This window comes from Octopus sinensis, linkage group LG22, assembly GCF_006345805.1.
Source record: "Octopus sinensis linkage group LG22, ASM634580v1, whole genome shotgun sequence".
NCBI lineage: Eukaryota > Metazoa > Mollusca > Cephalopoda > Octopoda > Octopodidae > Octopus > Octopus sinensis.
The window spans coordinates 20,779,099-20,805,321 of record NC_043018.1 but is presented as its reverse complement, the minus strand read 5'-3'; the positions used below and the strand labels follow the sequence as shown (position 1 = coordinate 20,805,321).

General features: G+C 39.6%; 2 protein-coding genes across 2 annotated transcripts in view; one reads left to right on the top strand and one right to left on the bottom strand.

The window, feature by feature from the left end:
* Positions 1 to 5,758: 5,758 nt before the first annotated feature.
* On the bottom strand, positions 5,759 to 20,883 carry LOC115223249 (protein BCCIP homolog). The gene is made up of 7 exons (XM_029793748.2): positions 20,725 to 20,883; positions 19,100 to 19,174; positions 17,749 to 17,829; positions 15,752 to 15,844; positions 11,773 to 11,960; positions 9,223 to 9,383; positions 5,759 to 5,941 (listed from the first exon to the last, which is right to left on the bottom strand). Exons 1-6 carry the CDS (start codon positions 20,845 to 20,847, stop codon positions 9,350 to 9,352), a joined length of 594 nt encoding a protein of 197 aa, XP_029649608.1. The 5' UTR covers positions 20,848 to 20,883; the 3' UTR covers positions 5,759 to 5,941; positions 9,223 to 9,349.
* An 846-nt stretch (positions 20,884 to 21,729) lies between these two features.
* The window catches only part of LOC115223318 (nuclear pore complex protein Nup107), a 38,615-nt gene continuing 34,121 nt past the window's right edge, over positions 21,730 to 26,223 (top strand). Inside the window, exons 1-4 of the mRNA XM_029793831.2 lie at positions 21,730 to 21,899; positions 23,717 to 23,891; positions 24,861 to 24,937; positions 26,086 to 26,175. Of these exons, the coding sequence (XP_029649691.1) occupies positions 23,842 to 23,891; positions 24,861 to 24,937; positions 26,086 to 26,175 (217 nt within the window). The 5' untranslated portion in view covers positions 21,730 to 21,899; positions 23,717 to 23,841. The remainder of the gene's footprint in view (positions 21,900 to 23,716; positions 23,892 to 24,860; positions 24,938 to 26,085; positions 26,176 to 26,223) is intronic.

Here is a 26,223-nt window from a genome sequence, read left to right as displayed (position 1 = left end):
ATGATGTTCATAACATTGAGTAACAAAATTTTAAATTTTATTTTTATTTTTATTTTCTTTGGTCATTAAGTGTTATTTCCAACTTGCTTCCATCTAGAAATCAAAGGAAATGACTACTATTCCCTTCAAACTTTTGTGACCTTGGTATCAATGTTTTGAAACTGACCTAATTTCCATTACATTTCAGACAGATTCAGCGCTGAGTTGCTGAAGCAGAAATATCATTATAGCAAATATTCTGCTCAATACCACAGACTTGTTTGTCAGTTGCTTGACCTGAACCAGTTGAGCATGTCCCTTAGTGGCTGACAATATATGCTTCTCTGATCATGAGCAGGAGTAGTGGGGGAGCATCAAAGCTATGTGTGGAGAGGGATTCTTTTGGATTTGAATAAATGTAACAAAAGCAAAGTTTGAAGGAAATATAAATATATATATATATATATATATATATATATATCATCATCATCATCATCATCATATATATATATATATATATATATCTATATATATATATATTATATATATATATATATATACATATATACATACATATATATATATATATATATATATATATCTATATATATATATATATATATATAATATATATATATATATATATATGTATTATGTTTGTATATATATATAATATATATATATATACTGGCTCTTTTTCCAAACTTTCGAGGGGGTAAGCAAACAAGAAATAACAGCTGTTACCCAAGGGCAAAAATCGTGTTACACAGTGTAATCAGTCTCTGTTTTGTTCACTGAAACTCCTCGGCTGTGTGGTAAGTAGCTTGCTAACCAACCACATGGTTCCGGGTTCAGTCCCACTGCATGGCATCTTGGGCAAGTGTCTTCTGCTATAGTCCCAGGCCGACCAATGCCTTGTGAGTGGATTTGGTAGACGGAAACTGAAAGAAGCCTGTCGTATATATGTATATATATATATATATATGTGTGTATGTGTGTCTGTGTTTGTTCCCCTAGCATTGCTTGACAACCGATGCTGGTGTGTTTACGTCCCCGTCACTTAGCGGTTCGGCAAAAGAGACTGATAGAATAAGTACTGCGCTTACAAAGAATAAGTCCTGGGGTCGATTTGCTCGACTAAAGGCGGTGCTCCAGCATGGCCGCAGTCAAATGACTGAAACAAGTAAAAGAGTAAGTAAACTTGTTGGTAGCCTGCCCATGTTCCACATCCATAAAACAGTGTGAAGCGAGTAACAGCCAGACACACCAGGGCTTTTATTTCAAACTTAGGCTATGATAGTGAAAGATGTGATGCGACAGGAGCCCAAATGTTCTGATGATGTCAACGAAAATAGAAGTACTTGCCTCGATAGACGAAGGAAGGCACTGCTTTGAGTGGTTTATCATGGACAGTATAAAGGTTCTATTTATTCTGTTTGGATATTGAACTACAAATATATACATACAGGCATGCATTCATCCACATATATACATACATCTGTCTTCGTTCATATAACGATCGTTCTGATATGGGTTGTACGAAGACTCAATATCTCCAGATCACGGACTGGATATTAAAATCATTTCTGAAGTTATCTCCCCCTTGTAAACATAAGGGCACAGGAAATGTGTCAAGGCCGACAGGAAGCGTTGCTGCTTCCTAGGGCTAAATAGCAGTTGTGTGATTCCCTTCATGGGACTGTCACATTAAGTTGACAGTATACAACTACTCTATCGTACCACTACTGCATATATCTCTCTGAGATATTTAGAAAAGTAATATTTCCATTTCTGAAGTTGTTCTTCATTTACAAGCTACTTCCATGGTCCGCATGACAGACGGATACCTCACATTCTTATAATGGTTGTGTATATTGGACTACATAAAGCCTTCATGTAAAACGACAGGGTATAATTTGCGAGAGTTTTGGCTGCTAATTTCAAGAGGCTGAGTGACCACCGGTCAGCTGCCTATTCAACAAAAATTCCGACAAGTATACGTTTTCCCACTCACTCTTTTACGCTTTTTATTTCATATCTTCAGAGTAGGTGGTTTAGGTAACAGGCAAGTCAATTCATTGCTTCAGTAAAGCAGTCGTCTTTAGAGACAGCATTAGTTTTGACTTAGTAATGCAAGTTGATAGAGTTTTCCATCTCACACTCATTATTTGTGTGTACGTGTGCGTATTGGTCATTTTCACACTCTCCTGCTTTCAAAGACCCCTTTCTCTATTTCCACTACCGATCAGTCATTTTTCAACCATTTAACGGCACACGTTCTTTTCTCAGATTATTTTCTTTCTCCTTGAATTTTTTTCTCTTTTCTCTTTTTGACAAAGAACCATGCTTGAAACATCACATCCCGTCTGTTTTTCCATCTTAAACTTTCTCTGAGCGTCAATCCTTTTGACTTTTGTTGTTTTTCCTGTTTTGTTATTTTTGATCTGCCTTTGCCGGGAGCTGCACAAAGCCAGATTTCACGGGAGGGCTGCAATCAGAAAACCACTACTTTCAAAAACAAACATTGCAAAACTTTTAGAGTGGAGTAAAAACCGAATTGGTTCGTAGAGCAGTAAAGAATGTTATTTTCTCGGACGAGTCATCCTTTACCTAATTTCCGACCACTGGCCAAGTATACGTGTGGAGACAGCCAAAAGAAGCATTTGACCTAGACTGCCCCCTTCCAACTGTTAAACATAGAGGAGGATCTGATGGGGGGAGGTTATATCTTGGAAATCTGCCGGCCCAATGGTTTCCCTTCGTGGCAGAATTAATAGTCAAGACTATTTAAGCATTTTATCTGATCAAATTCATCCTATGGTTACAGAATTGTTTCCGGAGGGAAACGCAGTCTTTCAGGATGATAATGCACCAATTCACACAGCTAAAGTTGTTACCGAATAGCACAAGGAGCATTCTAGTGAAGTTGAACATCTTATCTGGCCACCACCACAGTCCACAGATCTCAATATCATTGAATATTTATGGTGCATTTTAGAAAAACAAGTGAGGAGTCGATATCCTCCACCATCATCGCTACAAGAACTGGAGACTGTTTTAGCTGAAGAATGGACAAAAATTCTTTGGAAACAATTCAAACTTTGTACAAGTCCATACCTCGTAGAATTCAAGCTGTAATTGCTGCCAAAGGCGGTCCTACCCCGTGTTAAAATTAATTTGTTTGAAATTTTAAGGTGTTTCCATTATTTTGTCTAACCCCTGTATGTATCATCGTTTAACGTCCGTTTTCCATGCTAGCATGGGTTGGACGGTTCGACTGGGGTCTGGGAAGCCAGGAGGCTGCGCCAGGCCCAGTCTGATCTGGCAGTGTTTCTACAGCTGGATGCCCTTCCTAACGCCAACCACTCCGAGAGTGTAGTGGGTGCTTTTTATGTGCCTATATGTATATATATATATATAATTTCAACAATTGAGGGTAAAATTAATTAATTATTAATCAATTTCACCAAGTATTCAGTATGTAAAGGGACCATTTAAGGCGAATTCAAAATATTACATTTTATAAAGGGCTTAGTAAAATAAATTACTTTGCCAGAAAGGGAGGGCAGAAATTCTTCGCTTGCATATTTTGAATTTGTTGGCACTGTTAGTTTGAACGGATCTTCGGAGGTGAAAAGTCGCCAAAAGGGTATGCTCCTACTTTCAGTTTACAAATCCGAATTAAGAAATTTTGAGCTGACGAAAGAAATGTCGAATTGTATTTGGCTGATCTAGAAACGTACGTTCTCAAATAATGATCTTTGCACTTGTGATTTTTTAATGTTTTTACCCCCATACCTTCGTGGGTTATTTTGAGTAAACACTATCTGAGAGAAATTTTCTTTAAGTATTGGAAATGGCTAAAAAAATTTTTTTGGCTGCTTTTCTAATGAGTTCAGTATGTGGCAAAGTAATTTATTTTACTAAGCCCTTTATAAAATGTATATATATATATATAGGTGCATAGCCATCATTATAAGATATAAAGAAAATGTTTCAAGTCATGCTATCAACAGTTATTTTGTTTGAGAGTTATATAATAGAGGAATAGCTAATTATAGGATATACAAGTGTAGCTGCATGGTAAGAAATTTGCTTCCCAACCACGTGGTTCTGGGTTCAGTCCTATTGCATGGCACCTTCAGTGTCTTCTACTATATAGTCTTGGGCCTTGTGGGTGAATTTAGTAAACAGAAACTTAAAAGTCTGTCATACACACACATATATATTATGTGTTCCCCACCCCCACTGCTTAACTGACGATGGTTTGTTTACATCCCCCATAACTTAGAGGTTCAGCAAAAGAGACCAATCGAATAAGTACCTTCTTTTACTTGTTTCAGTCATTTGACTGCGGCCATGCTGGAGCACTGCCTTTAGCCAAGCAAATCGACCCCAGTACTTATTCTATCGGTCTTTTACCGAACCGCTAGGTTACGGGGACGTAAACACACCAGCATCGGTTGTCAAACGATGTTGGGGGGATAAACACACACATATATATACGACGGGCTTCTTTCAGTTTCTGCCTACCAAATCCACTCACAAAGCTTTGGTTGGCCCGAGGCTATATTAGAAGACAATTGCCCAAGATGCCACACAGTGGGACAGAACCCGGAACCATGTGGTTGGTAAGCAAGCTACTTACCACACAGCCACTTCTGCACCAGGATTTATTTGTTTGGCTGAACCCTTTGAAATAGTATCCCAGTACTTTTGAGTGCAACGAGTAAGAGATATAAGATACAGTGGATAATACAGCCCTCAATATCATGTTTTGAAAACAAAGAGAGCATGGTGACAGTTGTAAAACATTTCATTATCAATCTGCTCAACAATAACAATTTACATATAAACTCTCTCACGGGTCCCCAAAGTAACAATTGTATTTGGTGATAGACAAGAAATATATTTCCCCCCCAAAAAATGCTTTAAAAAAATCACCATGGATGCCTTACGCAAAGTTGCTTTAAAGGTCGACTTTGCCTTTCACCATTTCAGGGTCGATAAATTAAGTACCAGTTACGCACTGGGGTCGGTGTAATCGACTTAATGTGCTTGTCCTCTCTGTGTTTAGCCCCTTGTGGGTAATAAAGAAATAGGTTTCCATCATTGGTTTCATGTCCACTTTTCCATGCTTGGATGAGTTGGACAGACGTTTTTTGAGGTGAATTTGCTGTGGCTGGGTGCCTTTCCTGCTGTCAACCTTCACTTGTTTCCAGTTGAGGTAATGTTTCCTCATGGCCAGACATCACATGGTGTCAAGGCAAGGAGATAGTAACAAAAACTTACACACAGATGCACACAAACACCCTTACACAGGTACATACACATACACATATACATACAGCATACATGCATGCATGCGTACATACATGATAAACGTTTTTCACTTTCTGTCAACTAAATCCATTTGCAAGGCGGTCAGCATAGGGCTACAGTAGAAAGCATTTGTCCAAGATATCCTATAGTGGAACTGAACCCAAAATCATGTGGTTGGGAAGCTGGCTTCTTACCACACAGCCACACCTGTGCTTTAATGCACTTTAATGAAATAAAACATTTGTATCTGCAATACTAAAATCGGGATGCATCTAACATGCCCACACTTCTCTCATGCTACCATATATGGTATACACAGTTCTTTACATGACTCCCTCACTGCCCCAAAAGCAAGCCACATGCTCTGCTCTTCTTCACATGAACTCCTCAATGGACCTCAAAATAACACATGCTTTTCTTCACATAACAAAACAACAAAGAACTAAAAAGTGAACAATATTTTTTTAAAAAACATTTATTTCCCTAGGAACTCTTTCATGTCCTCAATGATCTGTGTAGTCTTCTTGGCATCAAACAGAAGAACTGTTCTCAAAGACTCGTAATCTTCTTCAATCCACTTTCCATCCACAAGCGTATCTCGTTCTTTGGCCACAGAATATGTGAAGTAATGGCTAGCATTCTGAAAAAAAAAAAACGGAAATAAATAAAAGTGAATAAAAGTGAAATAGGTGCAGGAGTGGCTGTGTGGTAAGTAGCTTGCTTACCAACCCCATGGTTCCGGGTTCAGTCCCACAGCGTGGCACCTTGGGCAAGTGTCTTCTACTATTGCCTCGGGCCGACCAAAACCTTGTGAGTGGATTTGGTAGACGGAAACTGAAAGAAGCCCGTCGTATATATATGTATATATATATATATATGTTTGTGTGTCTGGGTTTGTCCCCTCCCCCAACATCGCTTGACAACCGATGCCGGTGTACTTACGTCCCCGTAACTTAGCGGTTCAGCAAAAGAGACCGATAGAATAAGTACTGGACTTACAAAGAATAAGTCCCGGGGTCGAGTTGCTCGATTAAAGGCGGTGCTCCAGCATGGCCACAGTCACATGACTGAAACAAGTAAAAGAGTAAAAGAGTAAAGAGTACTAAATCAGGTTAAATTCAGTTTATTTAACCCTTTGGTCATATCTGGCCTTAATATTCTGTGTAGCTTTATTTTCAATCCAGCCAGATTTGACCTCTCACACCTACCGGACAATGTCCTTCTCAAAACTAAACAATCACATCATCAAAATTTCAATTCTATGAGAGAATGCATGATTAATTCAAAGCAACAAGAATAAATAAGCATTACATTTGACGGAGTACCCTGAGTGCTAGAAGGTTCATTTGACTGCGGCCATGCTGGAGCACCACCTTTAGTCGAGCAAACCCCAAGACTTATTCTTTGTAAGCTCAGTGTTTATTCTATTGCTTTTTTTTGTTGTTGAACAGCTTAAGTTATGGGGACGTAAACACACCAGCATCGGTTGTCAAGCGATGTTGGGGGACAAATACAGACACACAAACTTATATATATATATATATATATATAATATATATACACGACGGGCTTCTTTTAGTTTCCATCTACCAAATCCACTAACAAGACTTTGGTCGGCCTGAGTACCAGTCTCAGCAAACTAATTTGGGATCTAAAAGACCACAATGAACAACTTTATTTAGAATGGTTGATTCTCTCAATCACAATACCTTATGACAAAGGTAAGGAATTCTGTCTTCTCTGTAATTCTGAGCTATTTTTCATTATTTTTTCTAAAAATCCCCTAGTAAACACGGTTTACAGATGTAAACATAGGCAAAAACACACCTTTAGTGCATATAAGTAATCTCTATCATTATATATAATTTAAACTTCATAAGGTGCTACGCACGGGACTGAACCCGGAGCAATGTGGTTGAGAAGCAAGCTTCTTACCACAAAATCATGCATGCCTCTACGAAAAGAAAATGTGCATTCCTATGCCAGGAATCGAACCTGGACCGCTTGAGTGAAAGCCAGGCTATACGTACATATGCACGTAAAACAAAACGTTTGGCACACAGCTTGTATTCAGCAGCGACCTAAATTTCCTGTAGCAAGGGAAGTAACTTCAGAAGATAAGATAACTCCTGACAAACAAGACGTACCTCAGATTTGTCTCAGTTCCTTGTCTGTTTATACAGACTCAGTACAGAGTCACTCCTCATGCAAAATAAACACATCAAAATATGTAGAAAGATGTTAAAATTTCATATGTTTACTTCATTTGGCAAGTAGTCCTTATTCTTTATCCCCTAGCAGACGTTTTAACCCTTTAACTGTACAATTAAATTACACAGTCATTCCTTCACTTATTCCCCCATCTCTAATCATCAATCACACCATTTACACTAAGCGTATTTACCTGTCCATCCATCTTTTCTGCTCCTCTATCCTATTCTGTCATCTGCCTGTTGGCTCTTCTCCTGCAACTCAACTTGGTTTCGAGCCGGGTCGTCAGCACATGCTGGAGAGGACCGACCAGGTAAAGGACCTGGGTATCTTGGCGGATTCCTCCTTTTCACCTTCGGCCCAGTGTGTCAATGCTGCCAACAAAGCACGCAGAGTTCTGTTTCTGATTCAACGGTCATTCGGAATGCTCACAGCAGCCATATTCCTACCGCTCTATGTCACGCTGGTGAGACTCATATTGGAGTACGGGATTCAAGCCTCTTCTCCTTATCTCCTCAAAGACATACAGCATCTCGAAAGAGTCCAGAAGCTGGCTATCCGCATGGTTCTTGGTCTCAAGAATTTGTCTTATGAAGAAAGGCTGAAGACGCTCGACCTTTATTCTCTAGAAAAACGCCGCCGCCGTGGTGATCTCATTCTTGCTCACAACATCATAAGCGGAAAGTGTAACCTCTCGAAAGAGCTGTTCTTCACTCCTGCTCCAGAGCGTCGGCTGCGGGGTCATTCCGAAAAGCTCTATCTGCGACGATTTCATCTCAATCGAAGGAGAGGGGCTTTCTCCGTCCGGGTTGTGGATCCGTGGAATAAGCTGCCGGACGAGATAGTGAAGATGCCGACGACCGCTCGGTTCAAAGTCTCCCTTGACCACAAATGGCCTGAACACCACCCTGTACATAACCCCATGTCCTCCAACATGGCCTTGCTTTTTGCTTTTTGAGCCAAAAAATTAAATTAACTATATATTCACCTTGTACCTGGATCTCACATTTTTCTTATTCTCTCTCTCTCTCTCCAGGTGGGTAAGCCATGTATTCACCTTTTCAGTAAGACACCTGCACTTGTTGTGTCTCTTTTAGCTCCTTATCCCTCAATCCAATTATCCAATCAGCTGAGGGGTCCTGACTTGCAGGTACTTGGTGACCCACTGGTACTGATGCTGGTGCAATGTAAAAAGCACCTAGCACACTCTGTGAAGTGGTTGGCATTAGGAAGGGCATCAACCAGGTGAAAGAAACCAGGCCAAACAGACATTAAGACTTGGTGCAGCTCTCTGGCGGCTAGTTTGTCTATGTCAAACCATCAAACCCATGCCAGCATGCAAGGAACATTAAATGATGATGATGAAATTACAAAACATAATTCGTTCATTCATACATTTTTAACGTCTATTTTTGCCATTTGAAAGCAGACAGAAGAGGCAGAGTTCTCTGGCGGTAACTCCTAGGTGGTAACTTGGACAACGCTGATTCATCAAACCCACACCAGCATGGAAATCAGAAGTAAAATAATAAAAATGACAATGATGATGATGCTGATAATGATGGTGGTGATTGTGATACAAATTCCTCTCAGTGTGAAGTCACAAAGGGAAATAAATCTTGAATGTTAATCTATTATTCTTCCAACAAACTGGAATAGGTGAAAAGCCAAACTAAAAAGAAAAAAAGGGAAAAACCAATCGCTACAAACCTCTAATAAAACTGTTCTTCAAGATTAAGGTAAGTTATTTCATTCTCATCAATTGGTCTCTCCTTGGAACCTTCAATTCGTGGACGACAAGTTTTGCTTATTAAAATGAACTGGTCAAATTTGTAATTCATCTGTTGACCTTTTCACTCTGCAGATCTTTGCTGAAAAATAAAAGAAATTTTACAATAGAATGTTTTGGTTTTGTCTGTTTAACCTTTTAGCATTTCAACTGACCATATCCAGCCAAAATATTCTACCTGTTTTATCTTCTGACTGGCTAGATCCAGCCTCTCACACTTACCCTACAATATCATTCTAAAAATAAACACTCACATCATTTGGAATCTCAAAGCTACAAGGTAAAGCATGACTAGTTCAAATCAATGTGAACAGATATACAGGTGTAGGAGTGGCTGTGTGGTAAGTAACTTGCTTACCAACCACATGGTCCCGGGTTCAGTCCCACTGCGTGGCACCTTGGGCAAGTGTCTTCTACTATACCTTCAGGCCGACCAAAGCCTTGTGAGTGGATATGATAGACAGAAACTGAAAGAAGCCTGTAGCATATATATAAGGCGGCGAGCTGGCAGAAACGTTAGCACGCCGGGCGAAATGCTTTGTGATATTTCGTCTGTCGTTACGTTCTGAGTTCAAATTCCGCCGAGGTCGACTTTGCCTTTCATCCTTCCGGGGTCGATAAATAAAGTACCAGTTTCGCACTGGGGTCTATGTAATCGGCTTAATCCGTTTGTCTGTCCTTGTTTGTCCCCTCTATGTTTAGCCCCTTGTGGGTAATAGAGAAATATATATATATATGTGTGTGTGTGTGTGTGTGTATATGTTTGTGTGTGTGTGTTTGTTCCGCCCAACATCGCTTGACAACCGATAGTGTGTTTACATCACAGTAACTTAGCAGTTTGGCAAAAAGAGACCGATAGAATAAGTACTAGGCTTACAAAGAATAAGTCCTGGAGTCGATTTGCTCGACTAAAGGCAGTGCTCCAGCATGGCCACAGTCAAATGACTGAAACAAGTAAGAGAGAGAGAGAAGCATTACATTTGACAGAGAAATATGAAAGCTAAAGGGTTAACTTTCTTTGTGGTTGTAATCTCTGATGAAACACCAGTTTCAATGGCATATGTGTTCCCCAGCTGGATGGGATGGCAGTCCATCACAGCATTACTCATTTTTGCCAGCTGAGTAGACTGGAGCAACGTGAAATGAAGTGTTTTGCTCAAGAACACAATGCGTCGCCCGGTGCAGGAATCGAAACCACAATCGTACGATCATGATGCTGACACCCTAACCACTAAGCCACGTGCCTCCACACTTATAATAAAAACTTTGAGGTAATTATTTGTTGGGCATGCCATTCAGATAGGGCTGTAGTTTGATTTTTTAATCATTTACACCTTCATATTATTAAAAGTTGAAGAACTGAGAGAATACTTCCAATCTTATAACATGTTTCTAGCGAATAAACAAAGGTGTGTCTTGGAAGTTCAGCAGTGACAAAGTTATAGATAACATGGCAGCAGTCTTGAAGGAGTTTTCTCTGAATTATTATAATCCTTATTGTTATTATATCATTATTATTATTATTATTATCTGGCATGGAGATCAGAAGTAAAATGATAAAGATGACAATGACAATGATGATGATGATGCTGCTGATGATGGTGATCAGGATACAATGTCCTCTCTCAGAGTGAAGTCACAAAGGGAAATAAATCTTGAATGTTAATCTAATTATATTATTATTATTAATATAATATTGTTATTATTAATATCTAGCGTTAGGAAGGGCATCCAGCTGTAGAAACTCTGCCAAATCAAGATTGGAGCCTGGTGCAGCCATCTGGTTCGCCAGCCCTCAGTCAAAATCGACCAACCCATGCCAGCATGGAAGGCAGACGTTAAACAATGAAGATGATGATGATCACTGAGGTGAGATGGCAAAATCATTAGCACACTGTACAAAATGCTTAGTGGCATTTCATCTGTCCTTGTGTTCTGAGTTCAAATTCCACCAAGGTCAACTTTGCCGTTCATCCTTTCAGGGTTGACAAAATAAGTACCCGTAAAACACTGGGATCAATGTATCAATTTATCCCCTACCCCAAATCTCAGCCTAGAAAGGATTACTACTACTACTACTACTACTACTACTACATGACCTATTTTAATCAGGCAAAATGGATAATCTATCATGGTGATAGAACCATGAATGCTGGAAGATTTGTGATGTTGTTTGTCAGTGGCACGTAAAAGCACCATCCGTCCGTGGCCGTCTGCCAGCTCTGTCTGGCACCTGTGCAGGTGGCACGTAAAAAGCACCCACTACACTCACGGAGTGGTTGGCATTAGGAAGGGCATCCAGCCGTAGAAACACTGCCAGATCAGACTGGAGCCTGGTGCAGCCTTCTGGCTTCACAGACCCCAGTTGAACCGTCCAACCCATGCTAGCATGGAAAGCGGACGTTAAATGATGATGATGATGAAATCCAGCTTTATTAATGAAATGACAACAAATGAAAAGTTAGCCTCACCTTAATGATTCATACAGTGGTACTGCCACAGAAGAGGGCATGTTAATGAATCTTTCACTAATTAGGAATCCAATTTGCTTCTCGCATGTGTCCAATAAAATTTGATTAAATACAGGCAGTTTGTCTGCGGCCCACTTCTCGCACTGCATCAGGAGCATAGCTTTCAACTGTTTCACAGATTCCAGATTCTACAAAGAAACAAGAGAAGCAAAATATATTATTGCAAAGACTAGTATTATACACTCGTTGCATGGAAATACACAATTAATGAGACTGCTTTTATTATACATGGCTGTGCGATTAAGAAGTCTGCTTTCCAATCACATGGTCTCAGGTTCAATCCCACTGCATGACATCTTCAGCAGGCGTTTGCTACTATAGCCTTGGGCTGACCAAAATTGTGGGAGTGGATTTGGTAGAGGAAAACTGAAAGAAGTTTGTTGTATGTAGGTATGTGTATGTATGTGCATATGTACATATGTGTGTATGTAATTATTCAGTTTATTTCAAGATTACTTGCCAACAGAGAAAGAACTGGTTTCTAACCTAGATCCAAGGCTCCTTCATTGGAATTTCAACATCAACAACAGGGTGTGCGTGTGTGTGTGTGTATAGGCAGATTTGTATGTTTTATGTATGTATTCTCAATACTAGAATTGGGATGCATCTAACATGCCCACACTTCTCTCATGCTACCATATATGGTATACACGGTTCTTTACATGACTCCCTCACTGCCCCTAAAGCAAGCTACATGCTCATATATATTTAAATGATAAACTTCAGTTTTAGATTTTAGATTTAGAAAGTTTTAGATTTTTACAGTTCCAGTGATGGATTGGATCTCTAGTCTTCAAATTAGCTTTCTCTTTTCTGGTTTTGAGAAGCCTAATTTCTCAAGATTGGTATTTAGGCAGTGTGTTGCATATCCCTGTGCCCCAATAATTAAAGGTATAAGCCTGAACTCGTAATCTGGATAGAGTAACTGCAGATTTCTCAATAGTTTAGCATTATATCAGGTCTGTTGTGCATACATTTTATTGAGGCCTTCACTGGTACATTCCACCAGTATTCCTTTCTATTATGAGTGGCTATGACTTCTACCATATTGTGGGTTCTTATTTTGTCCTGGGGATTATCCTTCCGACAGATTTCATTATAATTTGTCCTAGCTACAACATCATGTCTCATCAGTAGATACCACCATGATGACATTTTCGGACAACTGCTTATGATGTATGATATATCTTCAGTGTGAACTCTACAAAGTCTGTATTGGATGTCACATATTACAGCTTTTCCTGCATCTCTGCATGCATATATGTATGTATGTATGTATGTATGTATGTGTGTATGAATGTATGAACAAATGAATGTGTGTGTTCATCTCCTTGTCTTAGCATCACATGGTAGTTATAAATGGGTGTGACTGTGATGGAAGTAGGGTCATTCAGTTCTAATGTTCTGCAAGGGCCTGTCTGGTAATGGGGAAGTATTACTTTGCTTGGAAACAGACGAAAGTTGGCAGCAGGAAAGGCATCCAACAGTAGAATATCTGCTTCAAATAAACTCCATCCGTCCAACCCATGCCGGCTTGGGAAAGTGGATGTTAAAATGACGGTGATGATGGATTGGGAAGAAAGTGTTGTAGCCCCAGGCAGGATTGATGCCATGAAGGTTTCCTTTAGATTGTTATTTCTTTAGTACCCACAAGGAACTACACACAGAAGGGACAAACAAGGACAGACATACGAATTAGTCAATTATATCAACCCCAGTACGTAACTGGTACTTAATTTATCGACCCCGAAAGGATGAAAGGCAAAGTCAACCTTGGCGGAATTTGAACTCAGAACGTAGCGGCAGACAAAATACCGCTAAGCATTTCGCCCGGCATGCTAACGTTTCTGCCAACTCGCCGCCTTTAGATTGTGACAAACTGACACCTGCAAGAAAGATATAAAGTGTGAATTCTGGAGGTTCGACAATCTGGGACGGAAGGCTGGCATGGAACACAACACTGTAATGGTAGGACGAAGGGAGAGAAGTGAGGAATGACTGCATGGAGAGGCCAAAAGGCGAGCCAGTTCAGAATAGGAAGAGGAGCCTTTAAGAGTTCCAACAGTAAGAGGAGACAGCATGCCAAGGGGCCAGAAGCTGGAGGACGTCTGTAAATCTTTATGCCAATCAGCAAGGAAGCCTTTCTCTAGGAACAATCAAGGGTATCTGTGTATACAGTCGCAACACTGTGCAGGAGTACGAGTAAGATTCCATTGTAGGGGACTCAGATAAGCTTATAGTTGGGAGTGAAGGTAAAGTATTTTCTGGCCCTGAAGTGGAAAGTCAGTCTTTGAAGGGTCAATAAAATAAACACCAGTCGAGCATTGGGGTCAGTGTAATCAACTTTACTCCTCTTCATCTGAAATTGCTGGCCTTGTGCCAAAATGTGAAACCAGTATTTTCCCCCTCACCCATTCCTCATCTCTCACTCTCCCATACATTCTTGCAACCTCTGCCCACCCACGTTCCTGATTCCTCTGTCCCCACCTCTTACTTTGTGGCTCCCATCAGACACCTTTGAAAGCCAGGTTGGAAAGATATGTTTTCACCAGCTGAGATCCTCAGTGATAGTGAGGTCTAAGATTTGGAACAATTGCGAGGGTTCTAGCTGTGTGCTGTTCATATTTAAGGTCGGGTAACGTGTAATGTCTACTGATATGAATAGTGTTTGATTTTTTGTTTGTTTTTGTTTTTGCTGTAGAAAAAGATAGGATTAGCATGGCCCCATTGGAAGAGGCTTTTCAGCTTTTAGTTCATAGTGCAGGTTTTTCAAGTTTGGTATGTGGTGGAAGCATCTTTGAAATTACAAGATAACAGCAGCAAAAAAAGTCATAGCTTCATCATCAACATCATTTAACATCCATATTCCATGCTGGCATGGATCGGATGGTCTAAGAGGATCAGACATGTCCAAGGACTGCGTCAAGCTCCAATGTCAGGTTTCTATATTTGGATGTCCTTCCTAAAACCAACCACTTGACAGTGATTTGGCAGCAATCATTGTCAATTAATGTCCATGTTCTATATTGACATAGGGTGGACAATTTGACAGGAGCCAACTGATCTGAGAAAACTGCATTCAATGTCTGCTTTGGCATCGTTTCTATGGCTGTAGGCTCTTCCTAACACCATCTACTTTACAACATGTACTGGTTGTCTTTTGGGGGTTACCAGCATTAGTGAGGTCCCCAACTTGCAAGACTACAAACTCGGGGTGGGGGGGATTTATGCTAGGAAATAAGGAATTAAAGTATGGGAGACAGGGGCAGAGCAACACAGGTTTCTTGCTCCAGAAGGGCCACATAATTATTCACATTTTAGAAGAGAGGGTCAGGTGATCAGGGTGGAACTGAGAAGAGAAAGAAATGTTGCGATGTGTCTGATGGGAGTCACAAAGTAAGACGTGGGGAGAGAGGAATCATGAGCGCGGTGGGCATTGGTTGCAAGAATGTATGGGAGAGTGAGAGATGAGGAATGGGTGAGGGGGGCAAATACTGGTTTCACATTTTGGCACAAGGCCAGCAATTTCAGATGGGGAGAAGTTAAGTTGATTACATTGACCCCAATGCTCGGCTGGTGTTTATTTTATTGACCCCTGAAAGGGTGACCGGCAAAGTCAACCTTGGTGAAATTTGAACTCAGACCATAAAGATGGATGAAATGCCAGTAAGCATTTACCTGGTGTACTAACGATTCTGCGAGCTCGCCACCTTACAGGTAAATTATTAGGAAGAACAAGTGCTGAGTGGATGTTAAGTAGGAGTGGTAGGGAAGGGTAGGTGACAAGTGCACAGAGAGAGAGAGAGAGAGCAGGTAGGGTTGAGGGGAAGGAGTGGATAAGAGAAATATAAGATCACACCTTTCTTTTTGTCATGGAGATTGACCTATTTCAGACGGGAGAAAACTATTAGTCATTTACCTTTTTATCTGTGAGATTAATAACCGTCGTCACACCAAAAATTGGATCCTCATCAATGCCGTCATCACTTTCATCTTCTTCAACTTCACATTGCTAAAAAACATGAAAAAACAAAAAAAAAAATTAAGAAGAGATTGACCCCTTACCTGGCAAAGACGAAATAACTTGTCTTCACCCAATTTGTCTTTTTCAGAGTGTGACGAGCAAACTCGTCCAAAACATATAATTTCAAAAACAGCCACAGATGAGTTTATATGTCAATTCTCACCATTTCTCGGTTTTTACCTCTCTTACTCTCTTTTTACTCTTTTACTTGTTTCAGTCATTTGACTGCAGCCATGCTGGAGCACCGCCTTTAGCCAAGCAAATCGACCCTGGGACTTATTCTTTGTAAGCCCAGTACTTATTCTATCGGTCTCTTTTGCCGAACCGCTAAGTGACGGGGACGTAAACACACCAGCATTGGTTGTCAAGCAATGGTAGGGAGACAAACACATATATATATATATACATATATACGACAGGCTTCTTTCAGTTTCCATCTACCAAATCCACTCACAAGACATTGGTCGGCCGGGGCTATAGCAGAAGACACTTGCCCAAGATGCCACGCAGTGGGACTGAACCCGGAATCATACAGCCACTCCTGCGCCTGTTTTCATTTTTTCTTTCTTTTTTTTTTTATTACTTTGAGGGGGTGTGCAATTTTGGCCAAAATCATTTTCTGAGTAAGTCATTTCTATGCAAGTTTCCACTTTTCATTTGGGTGGAGTTGGGGTGCAAGTGACTTCTACTATACCAGGGGTGGGCGAACTTTTTTGATCGCGGGCCGCACAGTGCGTCTTTGGAACCTTGGTGGGCCTCATTTATAAAAATCAAGTGAAAATATATTTGAAGGCGGTTATAGACCTATAAACACACAATTGATTGAAAGGAAATTTTGTGAAATATTCCTCTCGGCGGGCCGCATGAAAACCTATGGCGGGCCGCTTGCGGCCCACGGGCCGTAGTTTGCCCGCCCCTGTACTATACCCTCTGGCCAACCAAAGCCTGTCAGTGGATTTGGTAGATGGAAACTAAAAGAAGCCTGTCGTATATGTATATATCTACGTGTGTATGTCTTTCTGTCCGTGTTTGTCCCCCACCACTGCAATATGGTAACAAAAGGTTTAAAATATATAATAGAGAAACAATTCTTAACCCTTTTGATACCAACCCAGCTGAAACCAGCTCTGGCTCTGTAGTACAAATGTCTTGTTTTCATAAGTTTTCAATTAAAATCATCCACCAAACCTTCATCACAATTTATGTTCCTAACACTAGCTTAATGATAACTAAGTTATTTTACTAAATTCTTTGTTATCATCATCATCATCATCGTTTAACGTCCGTTTTCTGCGCTAGCACGGGTTGGACGGTTTCGACCGGGGTCTGGGGAGCTAGGGACTGCCCCAGGCTCCAGTCTAGTCTGGCAGTGTTTCTACAGCTGGATGCCCTTCCTAACGCCAACCACTCCGCGAGTGTAGTGGGTGTTTTTTACGTGCCACCTGCACAGGTGCCAGAGGGGTCTGGCATCGGCCACGTTCGGATGGTGCTTTTTATGTGGGGGGGGGGGGTGCTGAAATGTAGGGGAGCACCAGTGGGGAGGGGTGGTTCAGAGAAATGATGACAGGTTCTAGGCAAATAGAACGTAGGATATCAAGAGAGGAGTAAAGCATGGTGAAATAGCATATTGAAGAGGGGGGTTCGAAGAGTAGACACCTATAATGGTGGTGGGAGAAGCGACATCCGGTATAGATGGAGCAAAAATATAGAGATATCCGGTATTGGTGGTGGGGGTGGGCAAGGGCGGGTGCACCGGGAATATGACGGGCTGGCTTAAAAATGCTCTTAGCTGAAAGAAACACAGAGCATCTCGGTAATGAAAGGGTGAAAATGCTGCAAAATAAAGAACCATCCAGCCACACATAAAAGTTTGTGACGAAAGTGTTTAATACCTTGAGGACACATCCAACGTAATTCTGTGATATGATGGTATCGGCCAACTGACCAAGGTTGATATTTGCTTTCAGGAACAGCTGCAAAAGAAAACAAATATTCTTATTATTTAAACACAATAATCCTATCAATATAATACTTTTAACTGAAATCTCTGTAGCCCCACATTTCACGAAATAGTGGATACTTTTCTCAAAGAGATAAGTATGAAATGATTAACGTTAGAAATATAAAAGACATTTCTCATTGATTTTCAAAAATTTTAACCAGCCGATCGTGGCCGTTGCCAGCCTCGCCTGGCCCCCGTGCCGGTGGCACGTAAAAAGCACCATCCGATCATGGCCGTTGCCAGCCTCGCATGGCCCCCGTGCCGGTGGCATGTAAAAAGCACCATCCGCCTGTGACCGTTTGCCAGCCCCGTCTGGCACGTAAAAAGGACCCACTACACTCACGGAGTGGTTGGCATTAGGAAGGGCATCCAGCCGTAGAAACACTGCCAGATCAGACTGGGCCTGGTGCAGCCTTCTGGCTTCCCAGACCCCGGTTGAACCGTCCAACCCATGCTAGCATGGAAAGCGGACGCTAAATGATGATGATGATGATTTGTTACCATGTTTCTCTTGAAATACACTACTTTTGTTTCTTGGCATTAGGAAGGACATCCAGCCATAGAAACCATGTCAAATCAGACCGGAGTTAGGTGCAGCCCCTCAGCTTACCAACCCTGGTCAAACCATCCAATCCATGGATGGTTTGACCATGGACAACAGACGTTAAATGATGATGATGAAGAACACTAATGTCTACTCAGGCATGGTTTCTACAGCTGGATGCCTTTCCTAAAGGCAACCACTTTACATTCTGTACTGGGTGCATTTTTATGTGCCACCAGCACTAGTGACACCATCATGCAGTATGAACCCTGGGGAGAGGGGATAACTTTACGCTAGGAGATGAGGAACAAAAGATAGATAAGAGTTTGAGAGAAGGAGCCAAAGTAGAACAAGTTTCTCGTAGTAGAAGAGCTACATGACTACTCACATTGCCAAAGAGAAGGTGGAAGTGATCGAGGGGAGAGTAGGGGATGACTGACAGTACTGATCAGTAGAATCGTAATGATGAAACAGCAAACAGGAGAAAAACAAAAGAGGGATGATGTTGGGTGGGTAGCAAAATTAGGTGAGAAAGAGGGGCAGACATGGTGCCCGAGGAAGGTGAAAGATAGATGGTGATCTAAGGTTATTTTTATCTTATCAGTTCCAGTTTTCTTATTGAAATCTAAAATGCTGATAATAAATTAGATTGTTTATGTGAGAGTGAAATACTAATACACTAGAGAATGGGATTTACCTGTGAGAGTAGAGTACGGATACCATTAGCATCGGCATCGGTAGGTGGCACTGCTTCAAAATCTACTTGGACATCCTGAAATGGGACAAACGTTAGAACAGTATTTAATAATGCGATCACTTTAATCCCTTTGTTACCATATTTCTGTTGAAATATGCTCCGCCTTTCTTCCAATTAATTTTGAAAATAACGAAGAATTTAGAACTCTCTCTTTTACTCTTTTACTAGTTTCAGTCATTTTGACTGTGGCCATGCTGGAGCACCGCCTTTAGTCGACCAAATCGACCTCAGGACTTATTCTTTGTAAGCCTAGTACTTATTCTATCGGTCTCTTTTGCCAAACCGCTAAGTTTCGGGGATGTAAACACACCAGCATCGATTGTCAAGCGATGTTGGGGGGACAAACGCAGACACACAAACATATATATATACATATATACGACGGGCTTCTTTCAGTTTCCGTCTACCAAATCCACTCACAAGGCTTTGGTTAGCCTGAGGCTATTGTAGAAGACACTTGCTCAAGGTGTCACGCAGTGGGACTGAACCCGGAACCATGTGGTTGGTAACCAAGCTACTTACCACACAGCCATTCCTACGCCTATAACTTTGTCATTATTAATCTGGTGTTTGGAACATAAATGGTTCCGGGTTCAGTCCTACTACGTAGCACCTTGGGCCTCGAAAAAAAAAGCACCCAGTACACGCTGTAAAGTGGTTCGCATTATGAAGGGCACCTAGCCGTAGAAATCGTGCCAAAGCAGACACTGGAGGACGACGTAGTCTTTGAACACATTGGAGCCAGTCAAAGCGTCCAACCCATGCCAGCATGGAACATGGACGTTAAATGATAAAAGAAAATTATATCAAGGGTTGTCTCCCATATTTACCGAAATGGTTTAAATAATGAGGCTTTCAGATCCCTTTTGTTCATCTGATAATTGTTTTCACTACTCAATGCTTTGTAATAAAAGGTGTTCCAGCCGTGCCCATTCATGCTGACTTTTTCCTTTAAACAGTGTACTTAGGATTAGATTAAACGGCATAATAATGATGAGGGACGAGGAAAATAAATAAGCGTCCCAGCATGTGTAACCTTCAATTTTAGGACGGCAAGGTGTAATTGAGATTCGGCTGCTATTTCTAGCGTGTCGAGCAAACCGGTTACCGAACGCACGTTTAGCATTACTTGTCAAGATGATCTATATTGTAATTCGCATAACATATGGCATCAATACCAGCTATATATTGGGGTTACGTACAACGATAATCACTTTAATTGGTGGAAAGAAATCGAACGAAAATGAGGCTGTAGAGAGGAAATTTAAGTTATATAATTATTTAATGTATACACATATATATACATATATACACACACTAACAAAGGAACAGCTGTGATTTCACGGTGTTGCCGTATATGGCGATGCGATCTTAGCTGAGGATCATTAGCAAAATGTTAATTCCTACTCACTAATTAATAAATAAATCACTTCTTTTGCAGCAATTTATAAAAGAAACGCTTAAATGTACAAATATATATTTTTAAAAATCAGTTTTAATGAGAAAATGGCATAAAACGATAGGAAAAATTTGTCCCAAACAAAAATAATCAAAGCTGTTTATACCTCATCCGCGATTCCGTCTTCGTCTTCTTCTTCACTTGATGAATAATCATCCAAGTCGTCCTCATCTTCATCTGACTGAACATCCATTTCTTCAACATCACGTTTTTTCGATGGTGTCGCCATGCTGGGTTCGGCGTAAAAAGGAAGGAAAAATGCGAGGGGTGAATGTAAATTTTTTCATGGCTTCGACAACGAAACGAAATTCTAGTATACTCTTTTACTCTTTTACTTGTTTCAGTCATTTGACTGCGGCCATGCTGGAGCACCGCCTTTAATCGAGCAACTCGACCCCGGGACTTATTCTTTTGTAAGCCCAGTACTTATTCTATCGGTCTTTTTTGCCGAACCGCTAAGTAACGGGGACACACCAGCATTGGTGTATATATATATATATATATATATAGTATACATGATACTTCCTCTTTTAAAGTTCTTTTTATTAGCTCATCGTTTTTTCACAAGAATTTCTAAATTTTCTTTCTTAAAATCCCACTTCCGAGCCCTTTTCTTTTTCCATGACTTATGGTACTTCGTGGGACAACTATGTCAAAAGTCTACCTAGCACATTATCTATCATATTTTGAGATCAAACCTTCATCGTAATTATCACCACAAAATTTCTAGTCTTATGCTAATGTAAGAAATAAAGAAAATTACATTCACATTATCGTGGTGAGCACCTGAGAGCCGCAAGCTCCTAGTAAGCCTAAAAAGAGAGTCAGTTCCAATTCCTGGTTAAAACCACTTCAAACTATGCTGTTAATACCCACGATGAAAGTATGAACGTTGTTTCCCATTTCAATACTGTCCAAGATTGTAGAAACGAAATAGAAAATCAAAAGTTAGTTTAATTTGCCGTTTAAAAATAAAAATGCATTCGTTTCGTTTTTGCAAAAACCTTTCCAATTTTTAATTTAACGGTGTACAGGGAAAAGTTATACCCCTTTAAAATACTTCCTGCAATGCAAATGCTTTTCAAACCAGAAAAATTAATTAATTTAACGTGTGGGGCAAAAATAAAAAGTTTTTTCCATGCTTATTATACTGATAAATTGAATTCTCAGATAGTTTTACGACTTATTGAAATATTTTAATTCAAATGTTTAGAAGTCCGCCTACAAATTCCACACCGTTTTATTCAGCGCCAAGTTCTTCTGTTGAACGATTTTAATTAGGTAAGATTTGTGTTTTTCTGCAGCTTTTTATTTCGTTTAAACTATTTTTACTGTTTTATATTTAGAAATTGGCGATCTTTCGTCTCTAGTAGACCTTTCCGTCGATTTCCGTAAAAAAATATTTTTTTTTTTACATATGGGCTTGCGGGAACTTTTGAAGTAATATACAAACATATACACATACACCGAGTAAAAAATTTCAGTTATCTCTTTCTTTCACACATTACTCTGTCTCTTCACACACACTAACAGAAGCACTTCACTTACACAACATACTGTCTGTCTCCCACACACACGCACACACACACACACACATGTACATCAATGCTTGCCATGCACGGTAACTTCAAAAGAACTTCCCTCGTCATACAATCGCTTTCTCTTAGTCTCTTTCGCTCTCATTACTTCAAAAGTTCCCGCAAGCCCATATGTAAAAAAAAAAATTTTTTTACGGAAATCGACGGAAAGGTCTACTAGAGACGAAAGATTGCCCAGAAATTATTTAAAAGAGGAAAAAAAAATCTGTTATTTCTCCTTGCGTTTACGTTCGTTGTTGCTGTTATTATTCTTCTTTCTTCAACATGTGCGAGTTTCTTTTTCTTTGGTAAATAAATGCGATTCTCTTTGAAACGTTTCGAATGCAGCGGGAAATAAAACGACAGTTTGAATCCTACAATAAGCACGGGATCCTATTCTTAAGAAACACACACCTTCATTTGCTTCACTAAACCAACCTAAGACATGAGAATCCCTTATTTTTCAATATTTCACTATTTTCGAATTTACCGAACTCACATGCCAAAAGATGTGTTTGGGTTTATTGTCTTCTGTACAAAGTGTCCCCAACCACCAACCAGGCCGCAGATCATTTAGTAGCTGGCCGCAGAGAAGAAAGAATAAATCTTTAAATCTTCTATTTCGTTGACTATTGCAGGCTACAATGTGTTTTTTGTATTATGTAGCTATAAATATGTTCATATACATAAAACAAGCCATTTTCTTGACTACGCTACAATTGAACCCGAGAAGGCTTGTTTTATGTATGTGAACATAGGTGTTGTATAAGTAATATATTTTTATTATATATTATGCACTTTAGGTATTTTGTTGTGCTCGTGATCCCACTGTCCGTGGCAAATTTTTCTTGAATAAAACCGTGTTTCCAAAAAGTTTGAGTAACGATGTTCTATGTCATCAGTCAATAATGGTACAGACCCCCTATTATAGTTCGTTAATGTATTTGAGAAAAAGCCGGAACATTGTCCATTTGTCTCCTGCACAAAATATCGATCTGTCATCTTTCAGAACGGTTTCATATATTTGAAGTTATTTCCCAAATGTCAAACGGCCAGCTGGCAGAATCGTTGGCACTCCGGACAAAATGCTAAGCGAAATTTCTTCTCTTTAACGTTCTGCGTTCAAGTACAATCGTGGTCGACTTGGCCTTTCATTCCTTTCCGATTCGACAAACATCAGTTCAACACTGAAGTCGGTGTGATTAGTTTCTAACCTCCCTTAATATCTCACGCCTTGTGCCTATAGTAGAAAGGAATGTCTTGTTCAATTTGAAATTTTATTACGTTTAATAAGGGGATTAAACCCATATTCAATAATCTAGGGATTCATTTTTATGACAAAGGTTTCTGCAGTTACTTACCAACTTCTAAATTTATGAAACGTAAACATTTTAAACTATTAGTTTAAGGTAGAGATTTCACTCTCAACTCCACACTTCTAGTTTTGTTGATAATCACGTTTTTATTGGGTTTTTTTTTCTTTTCTGATTACTATTTATGTTCTTTATATTGTTATTTCAGAATTACTTCGCCAACTCTATTATAAATGATGATTAATGTTTCCTGAAGTGATATATTGAACATTTTCTTGGTTCTCTGCTACAGCAGACAATTCCTCTGCTAACGCCATCAACTAATTAAGAAATATGTCTGATGAGGATTCTTTATGCGACCTTTCAAGGTTTGCAATGTCAGGGTAAGATATATATTTTTTATTCTTGTCACACACATAATTCGATAGAAGTTTGACTGTATTTCGTATATATCTCTATATGAAATATCTCCATTTGGCAGTTGATGATAGGAATGTATATCTGATATGCTTTACAGTGTGTGCTGGGTGCTTTTAACAAAAAATTATGTATATAATATGTATATCATCATCATCATCGTTTAACGTCTGCTTTCCATACTGGCATGAGTCGGACAGTTTAACTGAGGACTAGCAAGCTGGGAGGCTGCATGATTAATTCAAAACAATGTGAATAAATAAGCAATTACCTTTGACCAAGTAATGTGAATGCCAAACGGTTGAAGAAGAAAGAACAGCGACCATAATCCATTTCACAGGATTCGACTAACAGAGAATCAGAGAAAGATCTCAGTTCCCTCAGCACTGGGGTTTGAATGCTTACAATAGAAGCGTGTTCCAGTTAAGTTGCCCAGGAGCTAGGTGGTGGCAGCAGCAGCAGTGGTATAGAACAGCTGCTGTGGAGACACATGGCTTAGTGGTTAAGGTGTTGCACTCATGATTGTAAAATTGTGGTTTCAATTCCTGGATGAGGTGATGCATTGTGTCTCGGACCAAACACTTCATTTCACGTTGCTCCAGTACACACAGCTGGCAAGAGTATGTATTAAGGGAAATATATTTGCCGGAAAATCCAAGAAACTGGCCTTTTTTTTTTTTTTTTCATAGACCAGCTATGAGTCTAAGTTGAAGGCACTTAACCAAGATGCTACACAACGGAATCATAGTGGAATTGAACCTAAAACTGTGTGGTTATGAAATGAACTCCTTCACCACACAACCATGCCTGCACTTCAATACATTACAAATATGACCTCTTTAACTTATTGTTTATCAATTAAATAGCATATCTGAACAATTAATCCCAGTGATTTAATTATAATATATAATTTTGTTTTTCTCTATCTTTTCCAGTTTTAGTTCACAAAGCATGACGCCTAAAAGATCGTCTTTATTAAGAAAACCAATATCTGGAGTCAATCTCCAGAAATGTATCCTTTTTGCATTAAAGAAACGAAGCACCTTCGTTTAGTGATTATGACATTTAGCTACTGATTCCCTAACCATATATTCATGAGTTATAATTATGCTGAAGCTGTTTTGTTAAGCTTATGGGTGAGACATTTATTGTTCTTCATTAGCCATACTGTTATGGAATTATTGAATTTACCTGAGTTGTCGGTGATGTTGTTTAACCCAGGTCATCCTTGGTTGAACAAACCTGTGATCAAAGGTATTTCTCACCATGACCATCCCATCTTTTATTTAAGCTTTGTGTGCATGTCTTGTCGTTACGTTCTGAGTTCAAATTCCGCCGAGGTCGACTTTGCCTTTCATCCTTTTGGGGTCGATTAAATAAGTACCAGTTACGCACTGCGGTCGATATAATCGACTTGATCCCCTTGTCTGTCCTTGTTTGTCCCCTCTGTGTTTAGCCCACTGTTGGCAATAAAGAAATATATATATATATATGTATGTATGTATATGTATACATATATATTGGGTTGGTGCCTAATTATTGTGGCTTTTTTTCAACAAATTTTATTCAACAAAAACAATAACTACATGTAACAAAAACATCTTTAAATGATTATTCTGGAGCATATTCACCATCTACTTCAATTACCGCTTCCCATTTGCTTGGCAGACCATCATTTAAAGATGTTTTTGTTGAATAAAATCTGTTGAAAAAAAGGCGGCAATAATTATGCACCAACCCAACGCACACACACACACACACATATATATATATGTGTGTATGTATGTATATATATGTATAAACATATGTATTTGTAGTTATATAAATGTATATGAATATATGCATGTATATCAATATGTATGGGGGGGGGGCTACATTATCTATGTCAATTATTTTCTGAAATGGTAGTGAAGTTTGGCAGCTATTTCTCACAGATCAAGGGACCAAATAAAATTTAATATGCTGTTTTAAAGTAGCTGACTCTTTTAACTACATTTTTATTCTATTCTAGATTTATCTGCTTCTAAACTGGCAGTAATTCAATGTTTTTTTTTTTTAATGATTTTTCCCACTTCAACAACTGATATTTTGTGCCTTTTACTCCTCGTCAAGACAACTTTCAGTGTCCTGTTATATATTATCCTTAATAATTGATCTCAGCTATTCAGATGTTAGATGACGCCATGGGACTTCCTATTGGAGCACAAGACTCATCGTTTCAGTCATTCCGAAGTCCAAATACCTCCCAATGTAAATATCCAATTTTCTTTGTTGTTTTCTCAGTTTAGAAATCGTTAA